Consider the following 23,239-nt stretch of genomic DNA (forward strand, 5'->3'; position numbering starts at 1 on the left):
TAGGAAGCAGGAAGAATATCGAATTGCAAAAGGGGAAGAAGAGAGAGATCTCTATGCAGCAGAGAAGAAAAGGAAGTCATTTGAAAAGGTATGCATTATCTTTTAGGAAAACAGGTGTTCTGCATGGGTTTAGGACAAATCATGCTCTTAAAAAAAATGAAAGCAGACACTTCCTGAAGGTATAGTCTTCAAAGGTTCCTGCTGAATCATCTTCTGCTCATTGCAGGTCAAGGTTTGCTTCCAATTGTGCAGGTCCACGCTAAAGCATTGACATGCAAGTGGGAGTGTTCAAGATCCTGTGTTTGAAGAATTGTAGGCTACATTGTGATGCTCTGTGCAGTTTTACTTTAGATTACAACGTTTTGTGTATGGTTAATTTTTATCAGAGTTGCCCTACTTTGAGCAATTTCTTCATTTCCTATTTTTTGGAAGAGATCAATAAGAAGGACCAATTGGTTACTGCCCTGGCTTTATAAGGTTGTGGCCTGATTCACTGTGTCTTGCAGTACAGAACAACTCGATGCAAGAGCTGTACTGCATGATTCCCTTAGATGGGAGGAATTGAGGATTTCTGGTCTTGATTCTTGATATTTGTCAGGTGGTGTGAATTGACCCGTTGCTTGCAGTAGTGTAGAAAGAGCAATTTCTTAGGACAGCTGTGAAATCTTAAATTGGGAACTGGGAATTTAAAATGAATGGCTTACAGTAAAATTATTTCTTGTGAAAAGGAATTGTGATGTGATGAGGCTGTGGTGCAATGAGACCATTTTACTTTTTATGTTAATCAGTGCTTTTAATACACCCTTTGACCCCCATAAGATGTTTGCCAAGTGTACATTTGTGTGTAACTTCTTGTACTTCCTATGTAAATTAGAGCGACTCCGAGTCTTCATTAATACAGTCTAAGCGTAGACTGCATAGACGGAAATATCCAAATTACCGAACACGGAATAACATTGAACAACTTGATTCTTCTGATGAGGAGAGAGAGGACTGCCTTGGTTTGATGGAGCAGGTAAGTTCTGTTTTGACTTCTGTTTTGTGAACTCAAGTTTCTTAATAATTGAGGTTTCATAAAAATATATTTTCTCTCTTAAAACAAAGAAGTAAACAAAACCTCTTACATTAGGGAAAGAATTTCTGTAAGCAACATTCTTGCTAATGTAAACAAATAACTAGGTTTGAGAAATATTACAGTTGCCTTAATAGTGATAATGTTTCATGTCGCTTGAGAAATGGCTATTTCTCAATGAACTATTTCTGCTGAGAACCTTTTAAGTCAAATCTACAGACCAATGCAAAAACACAGTGTACAGTGCTGAGGTTGGCTTAAGCTGAGATTTGGATTTTAGTTTGTTTTTTTTTTGCTTTTTCTTTGTGAAAACTGCAAAGTTTTAAATTTAAAGAATTTTTATGGTCTAGGAATTCTTCTGCAGAGTCTTTTTATATTGGCTGAGTACTGGCTCAGAGTTTAAGGGATGAAGCACAGTTTTGCTGTAAATAACAGGAGGTTTTGACTGTTCTGATATCAGATGTTGTGAATGAGTGCTATGACCGCTTGCACTGCAGTTGTTTTGTCTTGTACACAAGGAAATAGTCTCAAACTGGGAAAGAGGGAAGGAGTTGACAAGGACAGATTTTTTTTTGGCTAGTCTCTTTGTTGTGGTGGAGAATGGTGAATAAAGCGGGAACATTCAGGAGATAAGATAATGCTGTAAAAAAGATGTTTTTCTTTGGAAAAGGACTCTTGGCCTCTTAATGAAGAACCCCAGTGTCTTTAAAAACAAAAAAAATAACATTAAGGCAAACTTGAACTTTTCATTAAATTTATTTAATGTGGGCAGTGGGTAGAAGGAAGTTGACAGAAGACTTCTGGCATCTGACAAATTCTAAGCACTCAGACTGTGAACAAGTGAGCGAGCAGTGTGCACTGTTATTTGAATACTACGTATACTTAAGTAAATTTGAAGCGATCTTAGAACTTCTGACATCCAGTCTTCTGTGTTTTTAATTTTCCAATTTGTAACATGATTATTATACAAGCTTCTTATAGCAGAAAAGCTATAGAAATCCTTTTTTGAGATCTCTTGTATTATGAAAATAATATCTTTAAAAAATCAAAACAAGAAAATGAATGATATGAAAATGAGCTTTGGTAGATGTAGGAGAAAGGGTTGCTTTTTTTAATCCTACTATTTGTAGGATTAAAGATACTATATGCCGTATGAACAGCATTGGTTTTATGGGGGAAACTGTTGACTCGGTTACTCTGACATACTGATGAACAAAGTATCATGTTGGACTAGTTCAAACTGTATTGAACTTGACGTTGCAAGTCAGATCTTGTTTTTGGTTTTGTTTTTATTTTTTCTTGACAGTATATGGCTTGAGACATGAGCAATGCATTATATTTAGTCACTTCAGTTATGGAAAACTATTTAAACATGAAGTTGACGTAGATGTTAAACGATAGTCAAGATATTGATCATGTAATATATTTTGCTATATCTGGACTACTTAGTTTTGCATTTAAATGTATGCATGAAAATAACTGATCCGTTAATACTAAAATGAGAAAAAAACACCTGAATTAAAGAAAAATATACAAATGTTTCTCCTGTAGCAGAATATACTCATGCTGTGTTTGGATGGGAGATATAACAGCTTGCTTTGATTTGTTCCTGATGCAATTGTTAAATTCTTCCTTTGCATTCCAGGGAGTTAGATTTTATTGTATGCTTTATATGACCTGGTGGTGGCATCAGTCTGCAATTCGAAACAATCAAAACCACCAGCTAGTTCATTCTAATAAACAATGTGAACTTAGATTAGTAAACACTAGGACTATGGTAGGGGGATGAAAGCATAGCTTTGTGAAGACAGGCTACAGCAGGTAGATCCACTCTTGGCTAATAGGCAGACATGAGTGGAGAACATGTTTTATGTTGAAAACCATTAAAACATGCTGTGAGAAAGTTTTGGTTTGATTCAGATGTGTATTTTTAAATTCAGGAAGCTGAAGAAAGTGAGGGCTCTGGCTCATCTGATGAAGAGGAAGAATGGAGAAGTGACAAGAAAAGCAACACTAATAGCTCCAGGTAAAAACAAACAAATTCTAGCTTTTACTGTCACAAATTCCACGTGAATTTTGTCAAGTTAAAGTTGTGTGGAAGTTCTAGTGTGATTCATATGTAATACTTTAAGGTTACAATACTGCAGTGTCACCGTTGTCATTATTTAGTCTTCTGTTTTTCCCAAACGCTTCTGTCTATTGATATAATTTCTAATCCTTTCACTTGCTGGATTTTCTTGCTAGATGGTAAGGCAAAATGGTGATGAACTAGCATGTTTCTAATGCTATGGGATTTCGGTTTTATTTTTTGTTTTTGAAGAACCTAGCAATAGTCAGTTGCTTGCGCTTAGGAAAATGGTTGGTTGAAAATATTCACCAAAATCAAGATTTTTCTTTTTGTTTCAGTTTATAATTTTATTTAGAACTGAAGTAACAGATATATTTTTAATGATTTTAATATGGGTCTCTAAATATTCTTTCTAGAACTGTCTAATAGTAGAATTAAAAAATACTGGTAAACACAAATGTGAACCTGTGAGATTTTTGTAACTGTCTTTGAAAAATGGGAGTAACTCTTGGCTTTAATGTTTCTGTAGGGATGGCTTTTAACTAGTCCCCAAAATAGTCAATGCACAACTTTCTTGAATAAATTTCTAATTTTAGAATTTACTGGATGACTTTACTGTGGAAAACATGCTTTAAATTTATGTTTTCACAGAAAATTAAGTAAAACATCAAATAATTTTTAAAAGTTCAAAGGAATTTGATAATTCTTCTGTTATTACGTTCCACAATAATCTGTATTGGCAGATATTTGTCTGAGAGAATTTAGTGTTCTCAAGTGTTGACAACTCAGTTCTGTGTTTGTATTCTTCCCTGATCCTGTCCACTGTGGTCAGTGATTCTTCAAGCAGGTACTCTGACTGGATCGCTGATGCAGGGATTAACCTGCAACCTCCTGTACGGACTTCTCGACGGAAAGCTATCAGATACTGCAGTACTTCAGAAGATGAAGTGTCAGCAGAGAAATCGTCTCCTCCAAAGAGAAGAAGAAGAAAAAGGAGAAAAAAGCCCAGACCAAAAAAGCAGGAGGGGGTATACAACTGATTTTGTCTATCTTTTTAATAGATTTCTGTTAGGTTTTAGACTTTATCACTGGAAACTCTTGAAGTAATGGCTTTTGCCATTAGACAAGAACGTTGTTACCACTAAATAGTGTGCTCTCGATTAATTCGATAACGGTCAAAATCCAGGATACTTAACTGATTGGGTTGAATTTTTTATTTTTTTTGTGAACTACAAAATTACTTTTTTCCAAGTTCCTCAAGTTTTTAAGTTAAATAGTTGTTCTTTTTCAATTTGAAACAATTATTTTTGGCTATTTTCTCTCAATCCTTTCACTTTCTTCAAAATATTTCTCTAAATTATTTACAACTGTTTTAATATGAATATTTACTGAATAAGTACTTGGTTTATTTAATTACGCTGCTGCTTCTGATATTAGGCTAAAGCTGTTTCAAAAGAATCTGGTTGTATCTATTTTAAGATGCTCTGGGTGGGCAGAAGTAACTTATCTGCCTCTGGAACTGAATGAATTGAAGATACGTCAAGTATATATGTGTACAAGGCCTCTTAAATGACTTTGATCTCTCATAATTTTCCATCTTCAGATAGTTTCTTGCAGTTTGATAAGAGTTTTATTGGGCACCAAGAATGCCATCTAAATTATAAGGCTTTGATTCTCTTGAGAGTTACGAAATAGTTATCTTGCTCACTCAAGTCTTCTACTTGGTATGAGTACTACAAATAGAGTTACAATTTGAGGAAAGCCTTGAATGAATTTTGATAACAAGTTTCAGAAACGTACGTCTGTCTTTCATAACTCAAGCTTTTATCTGCCAAATTGTTGTTTTTGATGTCCTGTCAGCAATGTCTCATGTCTAATGTTGCTGTTTCTTAAATATGCAGGCTAATGCTCCATCAGAACCAGTAAACTCGGAACTGTCATATGACTGGCATCCTCCAGTTTGGATAACAGACACAGCTCTTCGGAGATCTCCATTTGTCCCTCAGATGGGCGATGAGGTAAGAATATTTATTAAAATCTCCTATACTACTTACATATTACTATCATTACTACATGTAGAGAAACATTTACTATTGTTTTGTTATGGTGTTGTGTTTTTTTTTTTTAAGGTAATATATTTTCGACAAGGACATGAAGCTTACATTGAAGCAGTTAGAAGAAATAAGATTTATGAACTGAATCCCCACAAGGAGCCTTGGAGAAAAGTAGTTCTTAGGGTAGGTCTGCACTGAAGATGATGTGAGTTCAGTACTAGTAGTCTGTGAATGAAAAGTGTTGTGTTACACTTTTTTTAACCTATTAATTTCTGAGGCTATGCCATTTGCCTTATAACATTTTTCTATGAATGCAAGAGTGAGAATTGTCTTCAGTTACTGGAATAGCTTCAGAGTTACATGTGGGAAGCCTGAATATAAATAGTTGTCCTAAAATGCTGAGTCCAATAGGTGTGTTCCATTGAATCTCAAAAATTGTGCCAATATTTTTGTCATTTTGGATGTGGGTACATTTAATGTGTTTGGTTAACCTATTATTAAATATTAGTTCTGTGCATAGTCCAGGGGGTAATACATTCTGAAACTGTTCATTCTTACCTGTAGGATCAGGAGTTGGTAAAAATTGTTGGAATTAGATACGAGGTTGGTCCTCCCACATTGTGTTGCCTCAAGCTTGCCTTTATAGATCATGCCACTGGAAAGCATACAGACAAATCATTCTCCATCAAGTATGTGCATCTTTATTTTCCTGAAAAGTATTCAAAAATATATTTCTTTAAGCTTCTTCCTAAAACCCCAAGGTACACATCTGAAAGCAATTTCTTTTTAACCTAGATACCATGATATGCCAGATGTTATCGACTTCCTTATATTACGTCAGTTCTATGATGAAGCACGGCAAAGGAACTGGCAAGCCTGTAAGTGTGTTCTCTGAACGTCTGACAGAAGAACTCTGAAAAAAAAAAAAATATATATATATATATTTATATTTATATATATATATATATATATATATGTATATCCTTGTCTAATTACTGGATATGCTAGTTATTTGCTTGTAATTTCAAAGGGTTCTCTGTAAATTTCCACTGCCTGTTTGAAGTATGAAACTACTGGTGCCGGTACTAAGTGTTTAGGAGATGTTACCACAGATCTAAGATAAAGTCTTCAAAACATAAAATGAGGTTCTAGTGTTGTCTTTTTTTTGTTTTGTAGTTAAGTAGCAAGCAGTTTTAACATAACAGTTTTTGGCATAATAGGTTGTCTCATCTTTACTGAGTATCAGTATTTTTAGGACTTAAAACTGAAATACATTATTAAAAGCTTTTTAATTACAAAAAGAAGCATATTTAAGTAACTCTTGTTAATAGAACACAGGATCAGACTTCTTTGTTGGTGTTGTTCTAGCTGACAGGTTCCGATCCATTATTGATGATGCATGGTGGTTTGGAACAGTGCTGGGTCAAGAACCGTATCAGCCTCAATATCCAGATAGTCATTTTCAGTGTTACAGTGTAAAGTAAGTATAAACGGGTTTTGGACTTTTGATATTAGTAGTGTGGATTGCCTTTTATGTAGCTAGACTATTGGTATAAGAATGTGGAAGTTGTTTAATGATTTTACTGGACATATTATCACTTCTTAATGGTTTAAGGTTGCTAATCTAGCATAATGTGAATTTATATGAATTTGAAGCAACTTTTTTTTAAATGAAGAACAACTGGATAGAACAAGTTATTGACCTCTCACAACTGCAAATGATCTGTAATAACTACTGCTAAATCTCTTTCATGAAGCAAACCATGCGATTTCCAATGTATATAAATTATTATTCTTCATTGACAATTGGTTTTGGATAGGGCATGTTGAATCTTTCCTGTTACTTACATCATGATTCTCACACTTCAAGTTCTCCCACTTCTGTCTTTTGTGTATTATGTGATCTATTAGCGCTGTGAGCCTACAGAAACAGGTATAACTGTAACTTTATTTCAAGCCATCATTTGAGCCTCATGTAAAGGATGTTTCAAAGTGTTGCTCTATCCTCATGCTTGCTACATGAATATGAAGACAGAACTTTTCCTTTCACTGCTTACTGGTATTCCATCATATTTGCTATTATGCAGATTCTGCTTGTGGTTTCTCCTGCATTTTCTTCTTTGGGTTATATTTAGCAGGAGAACTTGCAGGTAAATTAGCCCTCTGCTACTGTCTGACAGAGAAATCCATTTGACCAGTCTGCTTGTCAAGAGATAATGTTGCATAGGTGAAGGCATATAGTGTCAAATGCATTGTTCAAAATATGGCAAAGCTGAGCAAATATGGGGGTATTAGAGTAGGGATAAAAACTTGCTTGAACAGGAAAGGTCAGAACATCAGATTCAAACTGGTAGCAAGGTATTTGGACGTAAACGTGTGCTGAAAAATGACTCCCTGCTAGGCCCCAGTATGGAAAAGTCATCTGAAATAATTAAAAAATAAAAACAAAAAATAGTACTCTGAAATAAAAGGTGGTAGTAATATTTTTCATTCTGGCATGTGAACTCAGGATTTTTTTATCTGTTACAAGATATCTCAAACCCGTTTGATATGTTGCAGTGGGGAACATACAGTAAACCTTTCACGTGTTTTGTTATATTATTACAGTTATTCCTTATAAGTAAGTTCAGATGAGCTTGTGGTTTCTTTTTTTGGCCAGTTCAGTATCACATTTTTAATTATGAAAAAGAGCCTATAGCCAACTTCCCAGACTCCTTTCTTCTTTGAATGCTGAAGAATATTTCAGTATTTTCAGTGCACTAGCTGTTAACAGAGGAGAGCCCAGAACTGCTTTGAAGTTGGCTTAAAAATTTAATAGTTAAGAAATTCAGTGTTCTGTAAAGATCATTCTTAAAAGAGAGCTCTTCCAAAATTTGTGGTGCTTCTGTCAAGAATGTGACTCTCAAACAACTTGTCTAGAATAGATTTCTAACATTTGTATAGGTAAACATTGTATGAAAATGTCTGGAGTGTTTTGGAGGTGTAGATAGGTTTTGTAACTTGGCTGGATTCTTGGCTCTTCTTGTAAATGTGATACTTTATTAGAGAATCTTATGTCTTGTCTTTCAAAGTATCTGCATCTGGTTCAGTAACAGTGGCTTCCTAATTTGCATTCACAGGCTTTTAAAATTGGATGCAAAGAAATTTTTTAATTCACTTCATTTTTCATCTATTTAAATTGTGGGGGGAGGGAGGAGGCAACTCTGTCTTGGAAAAACTGCAATCAGTTGTCTGTCTTTGTCATGCAGGATTTGGGTTAAGGTGCTTCCTAATCTGGCATAATTTTGATAAACCAGCAGATTTTGGGCATCTGCACTTGTTCACTGCTTCTGAGTCAGAGCTTTATTACAATAGAAGTGCTTTTGATTTTATACCAAAAACAACCTTCAAAAGATGGCTTCAGAACAGTCAATGACCAGGAATGTTGGAAACCTCATTTGAATGAGATGAAAGGGAGTACTTGACACATACCTTCAAATTGCTTACTCCTGATTTATTCTTCTGAATAGATTTAAAGTCAGTCTTCTCAGTAACCAGGTCATCACACATGGGCATCATCTCAAATTATCATCACCACTGTAGTGTAGTTAATAAATAGAAAGGTGGTGTATAAATTGAACATTTTGCTTTATTGGCCACATAAAAATAGGCATTTATATAGAAGCAGCTCTGTGTATATAAATTGTGTTGTCTGGATGAATGGTGCTTAAGCAGAACTGAATGGGACTTTCATAAAATATTATGAAGTAGTGTATAAATTTATTTGTGACAATAACTTCTGAGGTATTATGAATTAACTGAGAGTAGAATTCAGTAGACAAACTTTCAGAAGTCTGTTAGTTCATAAATAATCAAACAGGCTGAATGTAGATAGCGCAAAATTTTCCTGAATCGATGGACAGTCCAAAATAATGGAGAGGTTTTTTTACATGAGCAGAGTTTTTAGTTAATAAATACTATGAAGAGCATCAACTAAAACTTCAGTTTCAGTTTGAAATAAACACACAGGAAGTATTAAACCAAATATCTAAATCAGGTGTATTAAGTCATAAAAGGTAGATGGCATTTAACTAGGCATGTGAAGAACTCAGTTCTCTGAACGAGAACTCTAAACTCCTGGCAACCTATGCTACAGTTGGACCATGCATTAGTGCACAAGCAGGTTATAGCTCCTGCCAGCAGAAAAGGCTCTGGAGGGCAATTAGTGAAGCATAGACTGATGTATTTGACTGCAGTTTCTGGTATATGCATATAATATACATAATGTATATCATAAAGAATAATACTACTGAGCACATGGTTTATTCCAGATGTAGGAGAGCTGGCTGGCGTTGCATCTCTATAAGGAGGTTCTGCCTCTCTGGCCCTTTTGCAATTCTGACTTTTTAGTAAGCATATGCTTACGTATCAACTTTATTCCATAGTATTTGTGTGTTAGTTTGTTTGTTTGTTTTTTTTTGATGGTTTCAGTTAGTTTTAAGAGAAGCCCTTGGCAGGATTTCTGTCCAAGAGATGTTAAAGAAGCTAAGATGTTATGGCATCGGAGTAAATGCTTTTCTGTGCTGAAAACTGGTTAAATGATAGGGAGCAAAAGAACAGTTCTTAACAGTCGTGTTTAAGGCTAGAGCAATGGCAGTGGGCTCCCCCACAAATCAGAGCTGGGACCAACTTTACCTAGAGTCCTCATAAGCCTGTTGTAGAGCATGAGTAGTGAGATACCCAAGTCTCTAGAAGATGAATGTCATTTCAGGTAGACAAACAGAATGCTAGAAGAAAGGACGAACAAAGATCTCATAAAACTGAATGACTTTTATGTGGAACTTTTGTTTTTTAATTTTCAGCACAGGTATGTTGGATAGGACACCTGAAGAAATAGTAGTCTTGCTTATGCTTGTGACATTTTTCTTGGTAGTAGCTACAGCTGAGGAAGAAAGTGTTGCGGTACTTATTGACAGAAACAGGCAGCGTTAGCAGGCTGGTAAAGGTATTAGCCAAAAAATAGATACTAAAGGAAGTAACGTGGGATGTATTCAATAACATGCCTAGAGGAATGAAGTGATAGTGAATATTAAAAGTATGAGTGCAATGCACTTGTACCTGGATCACATGGTCTCTAGCTAATACATTTGAAGACAGATTGCTAGTGTAGCTGGACCTACAGGGCACTGAACTGATCCACTAGGCCATTTCTTATGTTTGAAATACTGAAATTCATTGGTAACTTTGTTGATAAAAGCATGTAAAAGTCTGCCCGAATGTTCTGTGATTTGGGGAGACCACTATTATGTTCATGCTGTAATAGTTAAATATCAGAGTGAATATGTTGTTGCTCTATTAATATTAACTCTGCTTTTGCTTCCAGTTTCTTAACTTTAGTTTCTACACTTTATTCTTCTTTGTCTTAATGTGATATGACTAAGATAATGAAATATTAATACCTCAATTCTTATTCTTCTTTTCTCTGAAACATTCCACAGACTTGCACAACTACTGTTGTGGTTGGGGGGAAAAAAAGTCTGCTCCCCTTTTGTTTTCCTGGTGTCTTCCCCTTGATGTTCTCATTTTTTCCAAGTGTATGGTTTATTTTTTCTTACCTAGCTTCTTGATACAGGACTTGTAATACTGATTTTTTGAAATTGCATAAGCTGTGCAAAGCCAAAATCAGGAGTACAATTTTAGTTGGAAACTCGTTATGAAGAATATTTCCTTTTTTTGGTAACAATTGGTTACTAACTGATGCTTTTTTAATATGCAGTCATGCAGTTTATTTTATTAATGCCTAAAAATAGCAGTGATGAAGAATTTCTTTAAATATGCTCAGAGGAAATACTTCTAACTCAAGGTAATGTTAACTTGTATGTTTCTTTTTTTTTTTTAACTTGTTGAATCAGATGGGACAACGGTGAAGTTGAAAAGCTTAGTCCATGGGACATGGAGCCAATATCTGATAATGGTAGGTAGAAATTCACTTAATTTTGTGCTTCTCTCTTTCCAGACCCTTTGTTATATGCGGGTAGAGGACCTTAGATGATTGTTACCTTTCTTGCAACTCTTGCCGCTGAATCATCTGAGTACAGTATCCACTATGCACGTCTACGAAGCAGGTGGAACTGGTGTTGCAATAGTTATCTTTGAAATTTCAAGAACATAAGCAGGGTTTTTATGTGTGTTTAGTCAAGAATGCTCATTAAGATAGTCTCACTTCAGGTTTGGTTAAATATCTTGAATATATCTCTATTTTTTCTCTTGAAACTTTCCATCTTCCTAAGTAGTTTTGAAGGAAATAGTTGAAATACAATAAAGCCTGATATTTCTGAAAGCCAAGTTTTAAAAATGTTCCAAGTTTCAAAAAACTAGTTACCTGTAATATGGTACAGTATAGGAGGGAGGAGGAGGAAAGAATATATATGAAATAATTTCCAGTCAGCAAATTTTAACTGGCACTTTTAAAAACAGCTGTTTGCAAGGTTTATTGGTCAAATCCAAATTAATTCTAAAAGAAATTATTGGATTCCTGGTTTATCTTACTCAGTTCAGTTTTCCAGTGCTTGTTGATAATGATAAGAGCTGGGAGAAGGGAGGAAAGTTTGTAGAATACTGAGAGAGTAATCACTGAATAAGCTGTCAAAAGGATATTTATTCATTTTCCTAATCACCTTTGCCAGGAGTTAGCTTGTTTCCCAAATGCCAGAAAGTCTTATGATATATAAATATGATATTATGATATTAAGACTTATGATATTTATATATATACATCTATATATATACACACATATATAAACAAAATACCATTATGTTGCACACATTTTTATGTTCTCAGTAGCCACCTGACTGTCCAATGTTTAAAGTATGAGCTGGCTGCTTCAGTTGCATCTTATGATGAGAAATGCTGCAAAACAGTCTGGATTAAAAATATGGAATTAGAATTGTTACACATTTCAGTTTATGTAAAGCAAGGAGTCAGCAGGATTGTGTTCTCTTTTCCCCACAGATTTAGTTGAAACACTCCATTTTAACTCCATTTTATCATCGCCAACATCTGCCTCCTTCAAACCTAAAGCTCCATTTTATTCTTATTCATCATAATCTGGTTAATGCTTACCGTATATGATTGTTAGAGGCTCTATAACAAGCCTTACATATGAACTGGTCAGAATAGTTATGTTTTGCTGACAGAACAAACAGCATCAATTTTTTCTGAATACTCTATATGGTGGTTTAAGTTGCTTGTTATGAGAATATTAAGGATGAAGTTCTCCCTTCTTGTGTTTGAAATATAAAATGTAGTGTTCCTAACCACTTAAGTTTGATATCATAAAGGAACCAGAATTTCTGAAATTGCTATAGTGACAGTGTAATGATAGAGACATCCTACAGACGCTTACCTAAATCTGGGTAGTATTATGTAACAACATTGTATTTTACTGGCTATATCAGAGGCAAATTGCAACTTCTTTCTTTTATTTAGTAGGGAAATAAGGCTCTTATGGAAAGGTTTTATGCTTTCCTAGAAAGCATTGTTGTATTAGTAATATAATATAAAACAGGTTATGCCCCTTCTCCTTTGCTTTTTGTTCCTTCTTCAATTAAATGACTTACAAATTGAGTTGAAATTGCATCTTATGTTTTCCACTCTTCTCTCAAATTTTTCTTTATTCAGTTTACTAAGATAAACGTGTGGGACAAGAGCAACACTGAAGTTGGATTGACTTGACTAGCAGGTCACAACTTTAATTTATAACCTTTTTTATCCTGCAGGCATAAATTCTGTCTCATGATTATAGAGTATGAGATGTCCAAGTCTTGTCTTGTCAGGCACAGTGTTGTCAAGACCAGGACAAATGTGCATATGAAAACTCAGTTTTCAGCAGCCTGCTTACTAAACTGTTACTGGTATGGACTGTCTGTAGTCTGTATTACCTATTTGTACTGTGAACACTGTAACCCTACTTCGGAGGGTTCAGCTCTCCGTGACCCATTTACTCCTGAAGAGTGGACCAAATGGTCACCCAAGTGCTACAAGTTATGACAAGTCTTCTGTCGTGTGTACCAGGGTGCTGCAAGAAACACAAACCAGTGATCTTCCCGTGCTTCTTGAGGAGGACAGAGATTTGTTTTAGTCTGTCATTCTCCTTTGGATGTTACTCCTGCAGGAGAATGTCCCTCTTGAGCGCTTATGCAGAGGAGTACCACGTACGATGTAGAGTTCTTCTTGATACAAGTTTAAGTGTAGAAGAATTACTTGCTGCTTTCTATTAGTGTTGTCTTCAGGAGATCTGATTGCAGAAGTGTTTCAGCTCAAAGATGAGTTAGAAGGAATACAAGTGAGTCACCTTTCTCTTCAGCTTTTCCTAGTGCCTTTTTGTTATTTATTCATTTGTTTTTTGAAGAGCTGCTTCATCTTTTTTATTGAATGGATAACAAATGTTGTTAGGGCTCTGTCAATGCAGTAATGAACAAAGAACTGGAAAAGACTTTGGGTGATTAGTACATGTTCAGCCAAAGGAAAAAACAGTCCTTTTCATAAATTTAGAAGATCTCTGGTAAACTTGTTTAGATCTTTCGTGTTTAGTTTTTTTTTTTTTTTTTTTTTGGTCTCTATAACAGTTAAAGCTGAAATATGTTTCAGAATTTGTATATAACCTATTTGTGGATTATAGTCTTCATGCTAGCAATCATCTTTCTTGTTTTCTTTTTAATGGACAGACTCTCAGATGCTAATAGAAGCTCCTACTGTTAGCTTCTAGCTGAAAGCCTATATGCTTTAGACTGCTGAATTTAATCTGCTATTCCAGTTGTCCTAATCAGTACAAAGATGTACTGAAGAACTTACGTACTGTGTCTGCTCAGGACCCTTCATGATCTTGTTCCTTTTCGAGTGCTCAATGAAATGAGGAATTTGGCTTTTCAATAATAAAGTGCAGAAACTGAGACTGAATATATACTAAAAAACAGTCTGCGGAGTTGAGGGGAAAGATACCCAGAGGTAAAATCTTACCTACTCAGTCATTCTGCATTAGCTGAATTGCACTAATCTTTGGAAGCGTGACTTTCTGTGGAACCATCCATCACAGCGTTACGTGTCTACTAGTAATTCTTGCTTTTAAATTCAATTGATCTGCCATATTCAAAGCACACATTTTTAAAAATGCTCTAAAGGTCACAGTAATACCGGGAAGGCCATCACACAGTGTATTGCCTATCTTGCACGTATTTTATGGTTGAGGGCACAAATGGACTCATTAAACTAAGTTATGATACTGTGAAGTCTGGGGCATGCATTTTAAAACAAAAGCATGTGATTAACTCTGAGTTGAAATCTTCTTTTCAGGATAGTAATTAAATCAAGAGAATAAAAAGTCTTCAGGAAATTCAGAACTGCACAAAAGGAGAATACCCTTATTCTCCCATTACACCTATATACCTATTATACCTATTCTCCTTATTATACCTATATCGTTGTTGTATGTTCTTTGTCTATTTCCTTTTCCCCACGCTATTAGTGTCAAATTTTACTTAAGGGAAGATTTTTTTCTTGATTATGCCCATTAAATACTCGTACTATCATGAATATTCAACAATTTGTCTTGTTTTGTGTTCTCGCTGCTCACGCTTTTTCCTATTTGCTCTTCAGTTGACCAGCCTGAAGAATTAGGTGCTAGTGTTTCCGTGACTTTTGAAGAAATGGAGAAGCTGCTATACAAACCCCAAGAAGGGGAGTGGGGGATGCGGTCTCGTGATGAAGCTTGTGAACGGATTATCAGCGGTATTGATCAGCTTCTGACTCTTGGTAAGCATGTCCTCTAAGCTTTAGGGAGTTTTCTCCTTGCATTAACTTTATAAACAGGTCTCTGGAATATACATGGCATCCTTTAAAAATGTCCTATAATAAAGTACTGTAAATGTTCACACACTTTTATGTGCAATTCTCACATTGTCTCTGTACTCAGATTTGGTTTTGTACCAAATAATCATTGTATAATTATTCCTGATAAAACCATAGCAATCAAGTCTGACTCAATTTTCCTATGCATACAAGCCTCAAAATAGTTCAGTTAATCTTGCTGTTTCTTAACAGACATTTCAGCAGCTTTTGCTGGTCCAGTTGACCTGTGTACATATCCCAAGTACTGTACGGTGATTGCTTACCCAACAGACCTGAACACTATTCGAACAAGACTGGCTAACCGATTTTACAGGTAAGTACTAGCAACAGAAACAAGGGAGAATGTGGTCTTAGCTTTGTACCTTGTGAGAAGATCTAAACTTTTTTTTGTTCTTTTTCTTTTAATAAACATTTTGAAAAACCAACAGTCCAGTACCTGAATTCAGCATTACTGTTACTGTGTAGCAACATTAATAACATTTTTATTAAGTTCCTTAGTTCTCAAGGAAATTGATTTCAGCCTATATTGATACTGTTTTTGGAGTTGCAATGAACACTGACGTTTTCTTTGAGAAACTTGCTATTTGAAATGAGTAAATACTTTACTTCAATGATGGTCTTATTACTTTTATAATTTCATTCAAGTTTTGAGCTGCTGTACTTAGTTTGAACTTGAAGAGGGTTCAGCTCTTTCTTAGACAGTACTTGCAGAAATTAGTCTAAACACAGAGGTGAAATGTTAAATGTTACCACCAGTGCTTTAAACGATAAAAACAGCACAGAGAGAGAGGGTAAAAGCTTCAGTGTGGAGTTGATAAAATTCTGATTTGTTGGATGTGCACCCATCAATTTTTGTAATAGAAATTAAAGGGTGTTCATCATCTGGACTTGCATTCAGAGTATCTGTAAATAAAATGGAGAGAGATTTATCGTGGTTTTCCTCAGTGAGCCTGAAATAATGACTTGGGAAATAGTTTGAAATTTTGTAGATAAAGAGTTGTAAACCTGGGGTATTATGGCTTCAAAATTACAAGGAATCAGAAAGTGAAATGATAGAAAAGAAGCTATGCAATTGTGCTAGCTCACTTCCATAGTGTTAGCTTGTAGCAGTTTCTACAAGTGTCTTACAGAGGACAGCTATTATTTTATGACTGGTTGGTTGGTCTTAAAGGAAAGTATTTGAGGGAAGACAGAAAAGATCATCATAGGTGTATTTAAAAAATTTATTTAGGTCAGGCCTTTTCTCATTGCTTTTTTAATTCCTTGTGTCTTGTGTTTATTTATTTTTGAGCATTATTAATATACTATGCAACTGGTGTTCCATTTGAGAGGACTTTTCCGCAGGCAACTGCTTTAGATGTTTCCAGAATAAGTGTTGTAAATTAAAGTAGTCGTTAAATACTACTTCTATTTTTCTTTCCGTTTTGAATAGGGTCAAATATAAGCTTTATAAAAATGCATAGATTTTTAAAGACCCAAGGAAATCCTCACTAGTTAAATTATTTCAGTGATATTTCATAATTCAGTGGTATCAAAAGCCAGTGCTTTACTAGGCTGGTTTTATTAACAGAGTTTAATAATGAATGAAATCAAAGTTTAATAATGAATGAAATCAAAGACTGCTAGAATTCTGCAACCTTTCTGAAGATGAATTATCAGTATTTATTTGGAAAATCAGTTAACAAAGGTGTCCGTTGTTGATATTGCTACCTTGAATTGTGTGTGTTTGTGAACATGCTTCAGTTTTCCATGTGAGGCTAGTGTAATAAAACTTCAATTAAAACAAAGGACGTATTTATATATATATATATATAAAAAATACATGTATAAAAAATAATAAAAAATACATGTATATATAAATAAAATACATGTATATGTATGTGTGTATATATATATATATGTATATATCCTAGTTTAATATAGACATAATTACTAGGAGGATAACTTTACAATTTTTCAGCTTAGTTTAAAGGTGCAATGTGTTTTTTTTTTGTTTGTTTGTTTGTTTTTTTAATTCTAAGGAGAATCTCTGCATTGGTTTGGGAAGTAAGATACATTGAAAGCAATGCCAGGACCTTCAATGAACCTGGGAGTGCTATTGCTAGAGCTGCAAAAAAGATCACTACGCAACTCTTAAAATTTATCAAGTGAGTGGCTTTTTAATCTAAATAGTGCTTGAATGCTTGCAATCTTAAACTGTGGGGGAGCATAAACATCTTAAGATGCCTTTGAGAATCCTGCTTTCTTTGTCCTGCAGTGCATGGAAGAAGAGTAGGAAATCAGTTGCATAATTCTTCCTGAGTATTATTTTAACTAGGAAAATACCAAAATGTTCTGCAAAAAGACATCTTGACTTTTTCTCATAGTAGCATTCACTGGTATTTATAGTATGAAGATGTCACTGACTTGAAAGGAGGGCAGTCTGTAACGTGAGCTTGCGTAGAAGTTCCTATTGCAGTGTGCCTGACTTTGCTTCAGTTGAGAGGTTTATTTAAATAAAAAAAACTAGTGTAGGCAGTCTAACTACCATAGATAAGTTTTGAATACTACTTTCAGATCTCTAATGCTATTTTCACCCTCCTTCCTTACTCCTTCTGAAATTCATAGTATAGCAGTTTTCCAGATTTAACGCTACTTTGGAAATACTATAATCACCTTGTGAGTTTGTATTTCAGTTGATTCTTTGTTACTGTCTTTAAGTTTATACAAAGCTTTTGGTCATGTCTGGGTTTAATCTGGGAAGTGATAGGTATGTTTTTGCTATTCCAGTAACAGATCTAATTGCATTACAGTGATCAAGACTGTACAAACATTTTTGAACTATGTAGCACAACAGATGATGAACAAGATTGTCTTGATGACGATGATCTGGTAAGCTTTTCTTGTCAATAATTGCAATAATGCGTTAGCAGTGGTAAGAAAATAACGCTCTTCAAGTATTTATAGTAAAATTGTTCTTTTTTTTTTTTTTAATAAAGATCCTTGCATGTATTTATATACTTATGCAGCTAATACAAACATTTACTATACTAGGAATGTGAGGAGTGATGCGGGGAGGTGCTTTAATGAAAACATTTGAGTTGTCAATACTTGTTCAGAAATACAACAAACATGCGTAGTAGAAAACATGCGTTTTCTACTGTGAATATTTGCCATCAAATAGAACAATACTTCCGTGTTTTGTGAGTGATACGTTTCTGAAGCATATTAATATGCAGTAATGTAATATTTCAAGAGTGTATGAATAGCTATCTTTCATTGTGTTTTTAATTATATGCACCCTTAGTTATTGCTAAGGGTAAAATTGGCATGGAGTGGTAAATGATAAAAGAGGCTAAAAGTTGGCAAGTTGTTACGACTACTGCAAAGCACCACTGCAACAGCAAACACTGCAGTTTCTTCGTATACCCAGCTATGATCACGCATCAGTTTTACGTGCCTCATTGAGAATATAATGAAGTATGTTTATCTTAAATCAGAGGTAGCATTCACTGCACAACAACAGTGCCTGTTGTCTTCAATACCATACATTTATTAACAATGTACCCCAAACTACCGAATCTGAATGTCTTTTGCATGTTTTGATTTCTAATTCAGCAGCAAGACTACTGAAAATCACAGAGGCAGCATTCTCTTTCAGGATAATATTTAGGGAAGAAATTTCATTAAGCAGTCGCCCTACTTCAGCATTTTCTTAGTACTTTCATATTGTAATGTTCTTCTTTTACCAAAAATAACTTGATCACAAAGATTTCTTTGTCCTAAACTCAGGACAAGCAAAATTCAGTTCTGTGACTTCTGTTATTTGTTAATTGAATTACTGATGGTCTTTAGTCATTGGGATTCAAAGCTGGTGGGTGTCTTCTCAATTCTTACTGAAAAGAGAACTTGCAACTTCTTATGGTGATTTTTCCTTTGTATTAAGGTCAAGAATTGGAATGAGGAATCTTCAGTGGAGGGACATCTTTAGGATCTTACTTTCCTAGTCTTTCAAACAATGTGCTGTAGTTTTTGATACACTCATGTTCTGACTCATTGAGAGAAATTAGAATAAAAGTCTGTTTTAACTGTGGTGTAAAATTCAATGGTACTTTGAGCAAACATTGCCCATTGTTTCATAAATAATTTTATTTTATGCAGGATGATGAGAAATGTCGTCCGAGAACATCATATAGGAGGAGAAGAGTGAGTTGGCTAATCTTTACCATATATCATACCCAATTCAGGTTTGACAGGATTGGTTAGCAGACTGTTGAAATTCTGTGGGAGTGATGTTTTGTTTTCTATTAATCATAGATAAAGTAGATTTTTGTTTGATGATACCCTTTGCCTAAATAGTTCGTTATTTTAATGCTTCTGTACGTGAAAAAAATTGATACTAGAACTATTTAGTCTAACAGGTTTCAATTATATATATGATACTGAAGTAAAAGCATTATTCAGCAGAGATGCTAAGAAAAAATATTTTGAGCGATGGAAATTATTCAGATCTCTTAAGAATAATTTGGAAGAAGTCAGGAGGTATCTTTTTGTGTGCTTTATGTAGTATTTAAAAAAAATTGAAGAAACTTATATGAATTGGCAGAGTTTTATTTATAAATATCAGTAAAAAATCTTCTAGTAGTAGAGTTGCAAAGTTTTGTTACAAAACAGTATGTTTGGAAGCACATTTTTCTAATACAGAAATATTTCCAGTTAGACTATTAGGTTTAGTTTTTCAGGCTGTGTTTCAGTAATGTCTTTTGTGTCCTTTGACTTCTCAGTAATAAATTCTGTGTCTTTTGACTTTTTTTTTCAAGGGACGGGGTAGAAAAGGAAAAGGCATTAAAAATGGCTATGATGAAAACTGTTGGAAAAAGCAGTGTATGGAACTCGTGAACTTAATTTTCCAGTGCGAAGATTCTGAACCTTTTAGGCAGCCGGTTGATTTGGATCAATATCCTGTAAGTTGTTGTTATAATATTTGTATCTTGCAAGATTAATTTGTTTTAGTGTTTGTTTGGTATCATATTAAGATCTCCACGTTTCTCTTGGAGCTATTTGTTTTGTTTAGGGTTTTAGTTCCCAACCATTGGTGCTTGACTGCATCAAGGTAAGATCCATCAAAGTATTGAGACAGTACAAAACAATTGCAGAGCAGCAGTATAATGTCTACAAATATCCTGATACGTTAAATGAGTTTTGTTTTGCCTTTAATAATTAACTCTGATGATAAAAATAAATGAATGGACTGCAGTGAAACAGGAACTTGTTATTTGTAGTCCCATGATTTACTACTTTTCCTATTTTCACTGCTGCCATTATTATTTTTTCTGCTGTTCAGCTCACTGTATGTTTTTAGGAATCTGTCCCCACTTTGAATCTTCACATTTAGATAAACTATAGGCATCGGTTCATACGTTCCTCTGAAGTATGGATCCTGTCCAATCTGGTTTGCATTTTCTCTTAAGTTCTGTGTAAAATGCATCTCAGAACATCTTTATGCTCTAATGGTTCTTTGGTATCAATATAATATTTGGCTGCTGAAGGCCTTCTGCAGCCTCATGGTGTACTTTCTTCAGCAATCTACGTAATTCCAGAATTTCATTTCTCTCTTCTATAGCCGGATCAGTTCTCATTGTAAAATGCATCAATGAAATGATTAAATGAAGATTCACTGCAGTCTTACTTCCCCTTTCTGAGTAACAAAAAAAAATGTCAACTTGCATGCTGTTGTTAGTCAATAGTTACTGAGGTAAATCAGGAGAAAGGAAACTGCAAAATTGTATGTACAAGCACATGGGGTAATATTAAACCATGATCTCTAATAAATTCCAAGGGTGATGCTGAAAATGAGTGAAGTTACATAGGCGCTAATGTAGACTTTAAGTCAAGTAGTTTCTGCAACAGCTTAGCTGTCTGCTCTGCTAGGTGTCTGTTGTGTCTTGAGCTGATGGTTAAGATAACCTGAGCTCTTAAATTCTAGAAGTAAAATTCAAAAGTGTTGTTTTTCATCTAACTTGTTGAATTACTGTTCTTCATGTTCTGTCTAGGATTACAGACATATTATAGACACTCCAATGGACTTCGGTACAGTGAAAGAAACACTGGAAGCTGGAAATTATGACACTCCAATGGAACTGTGCAAAGATATAAGACTAATATTTAGTAATGCCAAGTCTTATACTCCAAACAAAAAGTCCAAGGTAGCTGTTAATATTGTTTTCTTAGGCTTTTTGTAATGCAATTAGGTATTATTTTGGAATTAACTTTCTTATCAGTATTTAGAATAAAGTTTCTGGCTGAGTAGATACAGGTGAGAAGTGCAATAAATTATATTAAACATTAATTTGTGCATGGCATGTCTTGTTTATCTGGTGCTACAGTCTATCATGTGCCAGACTTCTCTTTTTCTGTCCATTTTTACTTTTTTAGAAATGCTAGTCTTGCATGAAAGTTTTGGTTGTTAATATAAACCACTTCCTTGCCTAGATTTACAGTATGACCTTGAGATTGTCAGCATTATTTGAGGAGAAAATAAGAAGAATTGTTTCAGATTTCAAAAATGGTCAAAAACAGAATGAAAAACTACGAAGAAACCAGAGGTATACTAGAAGACTTCAGAATCAAAGCTCGACGCAGCAACCTACCAAAATGCTCAGGTAATGAAATTATGAAGATATGGAGGCTTATCATAGCTGATTAATATTCATATTCACTAACATATAAGAAGAAGAGAACAATTGTTTTATTAAGTGGTTAGCTAATTTTGGTGAGAACTTGTAGAATTCTTTTTCAGTAGGACAGACGTGCTTAAGAAGTTCTGTTGTAATGTAAAACTGCCCAGGAAACAGTGGAAGGACTGAAAAATATAATAGGGGTGGTTATGTTTTGTTTGCTTTGTTTTAAATACTTCAGTGAGGAAAATCAGTGTTTAATCTGACTGTAATAATTAGCGAAACTTACTGCATGTATTGCAGTTACTTTACTATGAACAGAAGAAAGGTAGTCCTGTGGATTTATAGAGACCTTAATTTACTGTGGCGTTCTGTTGGTAATTTAGTATGCATCTCCTCCTTTGAAGGAAAACACACTCTTGACACCACTGTTGGTTGACATGATTAACTCTCATTGTTAATTTGCATATGGGGTGAAGTGAGATAAAATACAAAAACTAAACATGCTGAACTGTTGGAACTGAGCGTATACTTTTCTGCTGCTGACCAGCCTTTTTTGTCTGACAGTGAAGGGATAGGAATAATCCCATGTAGATCACTCATATTTTAGTCAAATATGATGTCAGGATTGCATGTAGTATGCGTTTAAAGGAAGAATCAAATCAGTGAGTTCCTCTCCAAATGTGCATTTTATTTTAGACCGTAGATTTTGTTGAAAAATGTGCTGTCTTCATGTCTTTAGAACTCAGTTTATCATGGAATAATGTTAATTTGTGCTTTGAGGCTTATGTGCAATTAACAAGAGACTGAATTCAACAGAAGTTGAGGCTGTTGTTGCAATATCTTGGTAAACAATAAGAGGACCTAAAAGGTATTCAGTGTTACCTTTTTTTGGTGTTGATTAGAGATAGTCTCCTCTTGTGTAACTTTACTAGGACTGTAGACTTATTTAAATGAAAGTAGTTAATGCTTATCCTTGTCAAAATTGTCCCATACCATGTTAGCTCACAAACCTAACTACCATTCCAAATTGTAAAATCATATGGTATATGGTTAATTAAGCTTTCAGAGAACATCATTTTAAAAATACTTAATTGCTGATATTTTTTCATAGTTTACAACCCATGTTGCTTTTACTTTCCCCTTTCAGCAGAAATGTGAAGCAGAAACCATTAAAGTCTCAGGCAAAAATTGAATCTGAGCAGGAAGATGCTTTTAGTCAACCTACCTCAAGCAGAGCAGCCTGTGTTGCAAGCCATAAAACAAATGCTAGCAATTACAACCATAGTTCCTCTGGTGAATCCTCTGATTCTGTATGCCTGGCATCTTTTGAAAGGAATGGCAAAGCTAGATCTACAACACTAACAAACTGTTCTGCACCGTCATCAGGTAAGAAACGTTTGAAAAATCTGTTTCGGATGAGGATTTTCATCTGTCTTTATCTGTGAATTACCTACTGGTGTTTCTTTATGTCTGTGGATATTATAATAAGTTCTGTGTACC

The 23,239-nt window shown here is 34.6% G+C and overlaps 1 protein-coding gene across 2 annotated transcripts in view; it reads left to right on the forward strand.

The window, feature by feature from the left end:
* Positions 1-23,239, forward strand: part of BRWD1 (bromodomain and WD repeat domain containing 1) — a gene marked incomplete at its 5' end in the record, with an annotated part of 58,072 nt that overhangs the window by 23,209 nt on the left and 11,624 nt on the right. Inside the window, 19 exons of one of the 2 annotated variants that reach the window (XM_084301127.1) lie at positions 4-88; positions 875-1,015; positions 3,013-3,098; positions 3,973-4,168; positions 5,042-5,158; positions 5,270-5,377; positions 5,759-5,883; positions 5,990-6,072; positions 6,563-6,674; positions 11,086-11,147; positions 14,829-14,984; positions 15,273-15,393; positions 17,102-17,227; positions 17,873-17,951; positions 19,221-19,265; positions 19,880-20,023; positions 21,113-21,265; positions 21,552-21,721; positions 22,887-23,125. In XM_084301127.1, coding sequence (XP_084157253.1) covers positions 4-88; positions 875-1,015; positions 3,013-3,098; positions 3,973-4,168; positions 5,042-5,158; positions 5,270-5,377; positions 5,759-5,883; positions 5,990-6,072; positions 6,563-6,674; positions 11,086-11,147; positions 14,829-14,984; positions 15,273-15,393; positions 17,102-17,227; positions 17,873-17,951; positions 19,221-19,265; positions 19,880-20,023; positions 21,113-21,265; positions 21,552-21,721; positions 22,887-23,125 — 2,348 coding nt within the window. The remainder of the gene's footprint in view (positions 1-3; positions 89-874; positions 1,016-3,012; positions 3,099-3,972; positions 4,169-5,041; positions 5,159-5,269; positions 5,378-5,758; positions 5,884-5,989; positions 6,073-6,562; positions 6,675-11,085; positions 11,148-14,828; positions 14,985-15,272; positions 15,394-17,101; positions 17,228-17,872; positions 17,952-19,220; positions 19,266-19,879; positions 20,024-21,112; positions 21,266-21,551; positions 21,722-22,886; positions 23,126-23,239) is intronic. The other variant, XM_084301128.1, reaches the window with a different exon arrangement.

This window comes from Netta rufina (genome assembly GCF_964035555.1).
Source record: "Netta rufina genome assembly, chromosome: 1".
NCBI classification, from domain to species: Eukaryota; Metazoa; Chordata; class Aves; order Anseriformes; family Anatidae; genus Netta; species Netta rufina.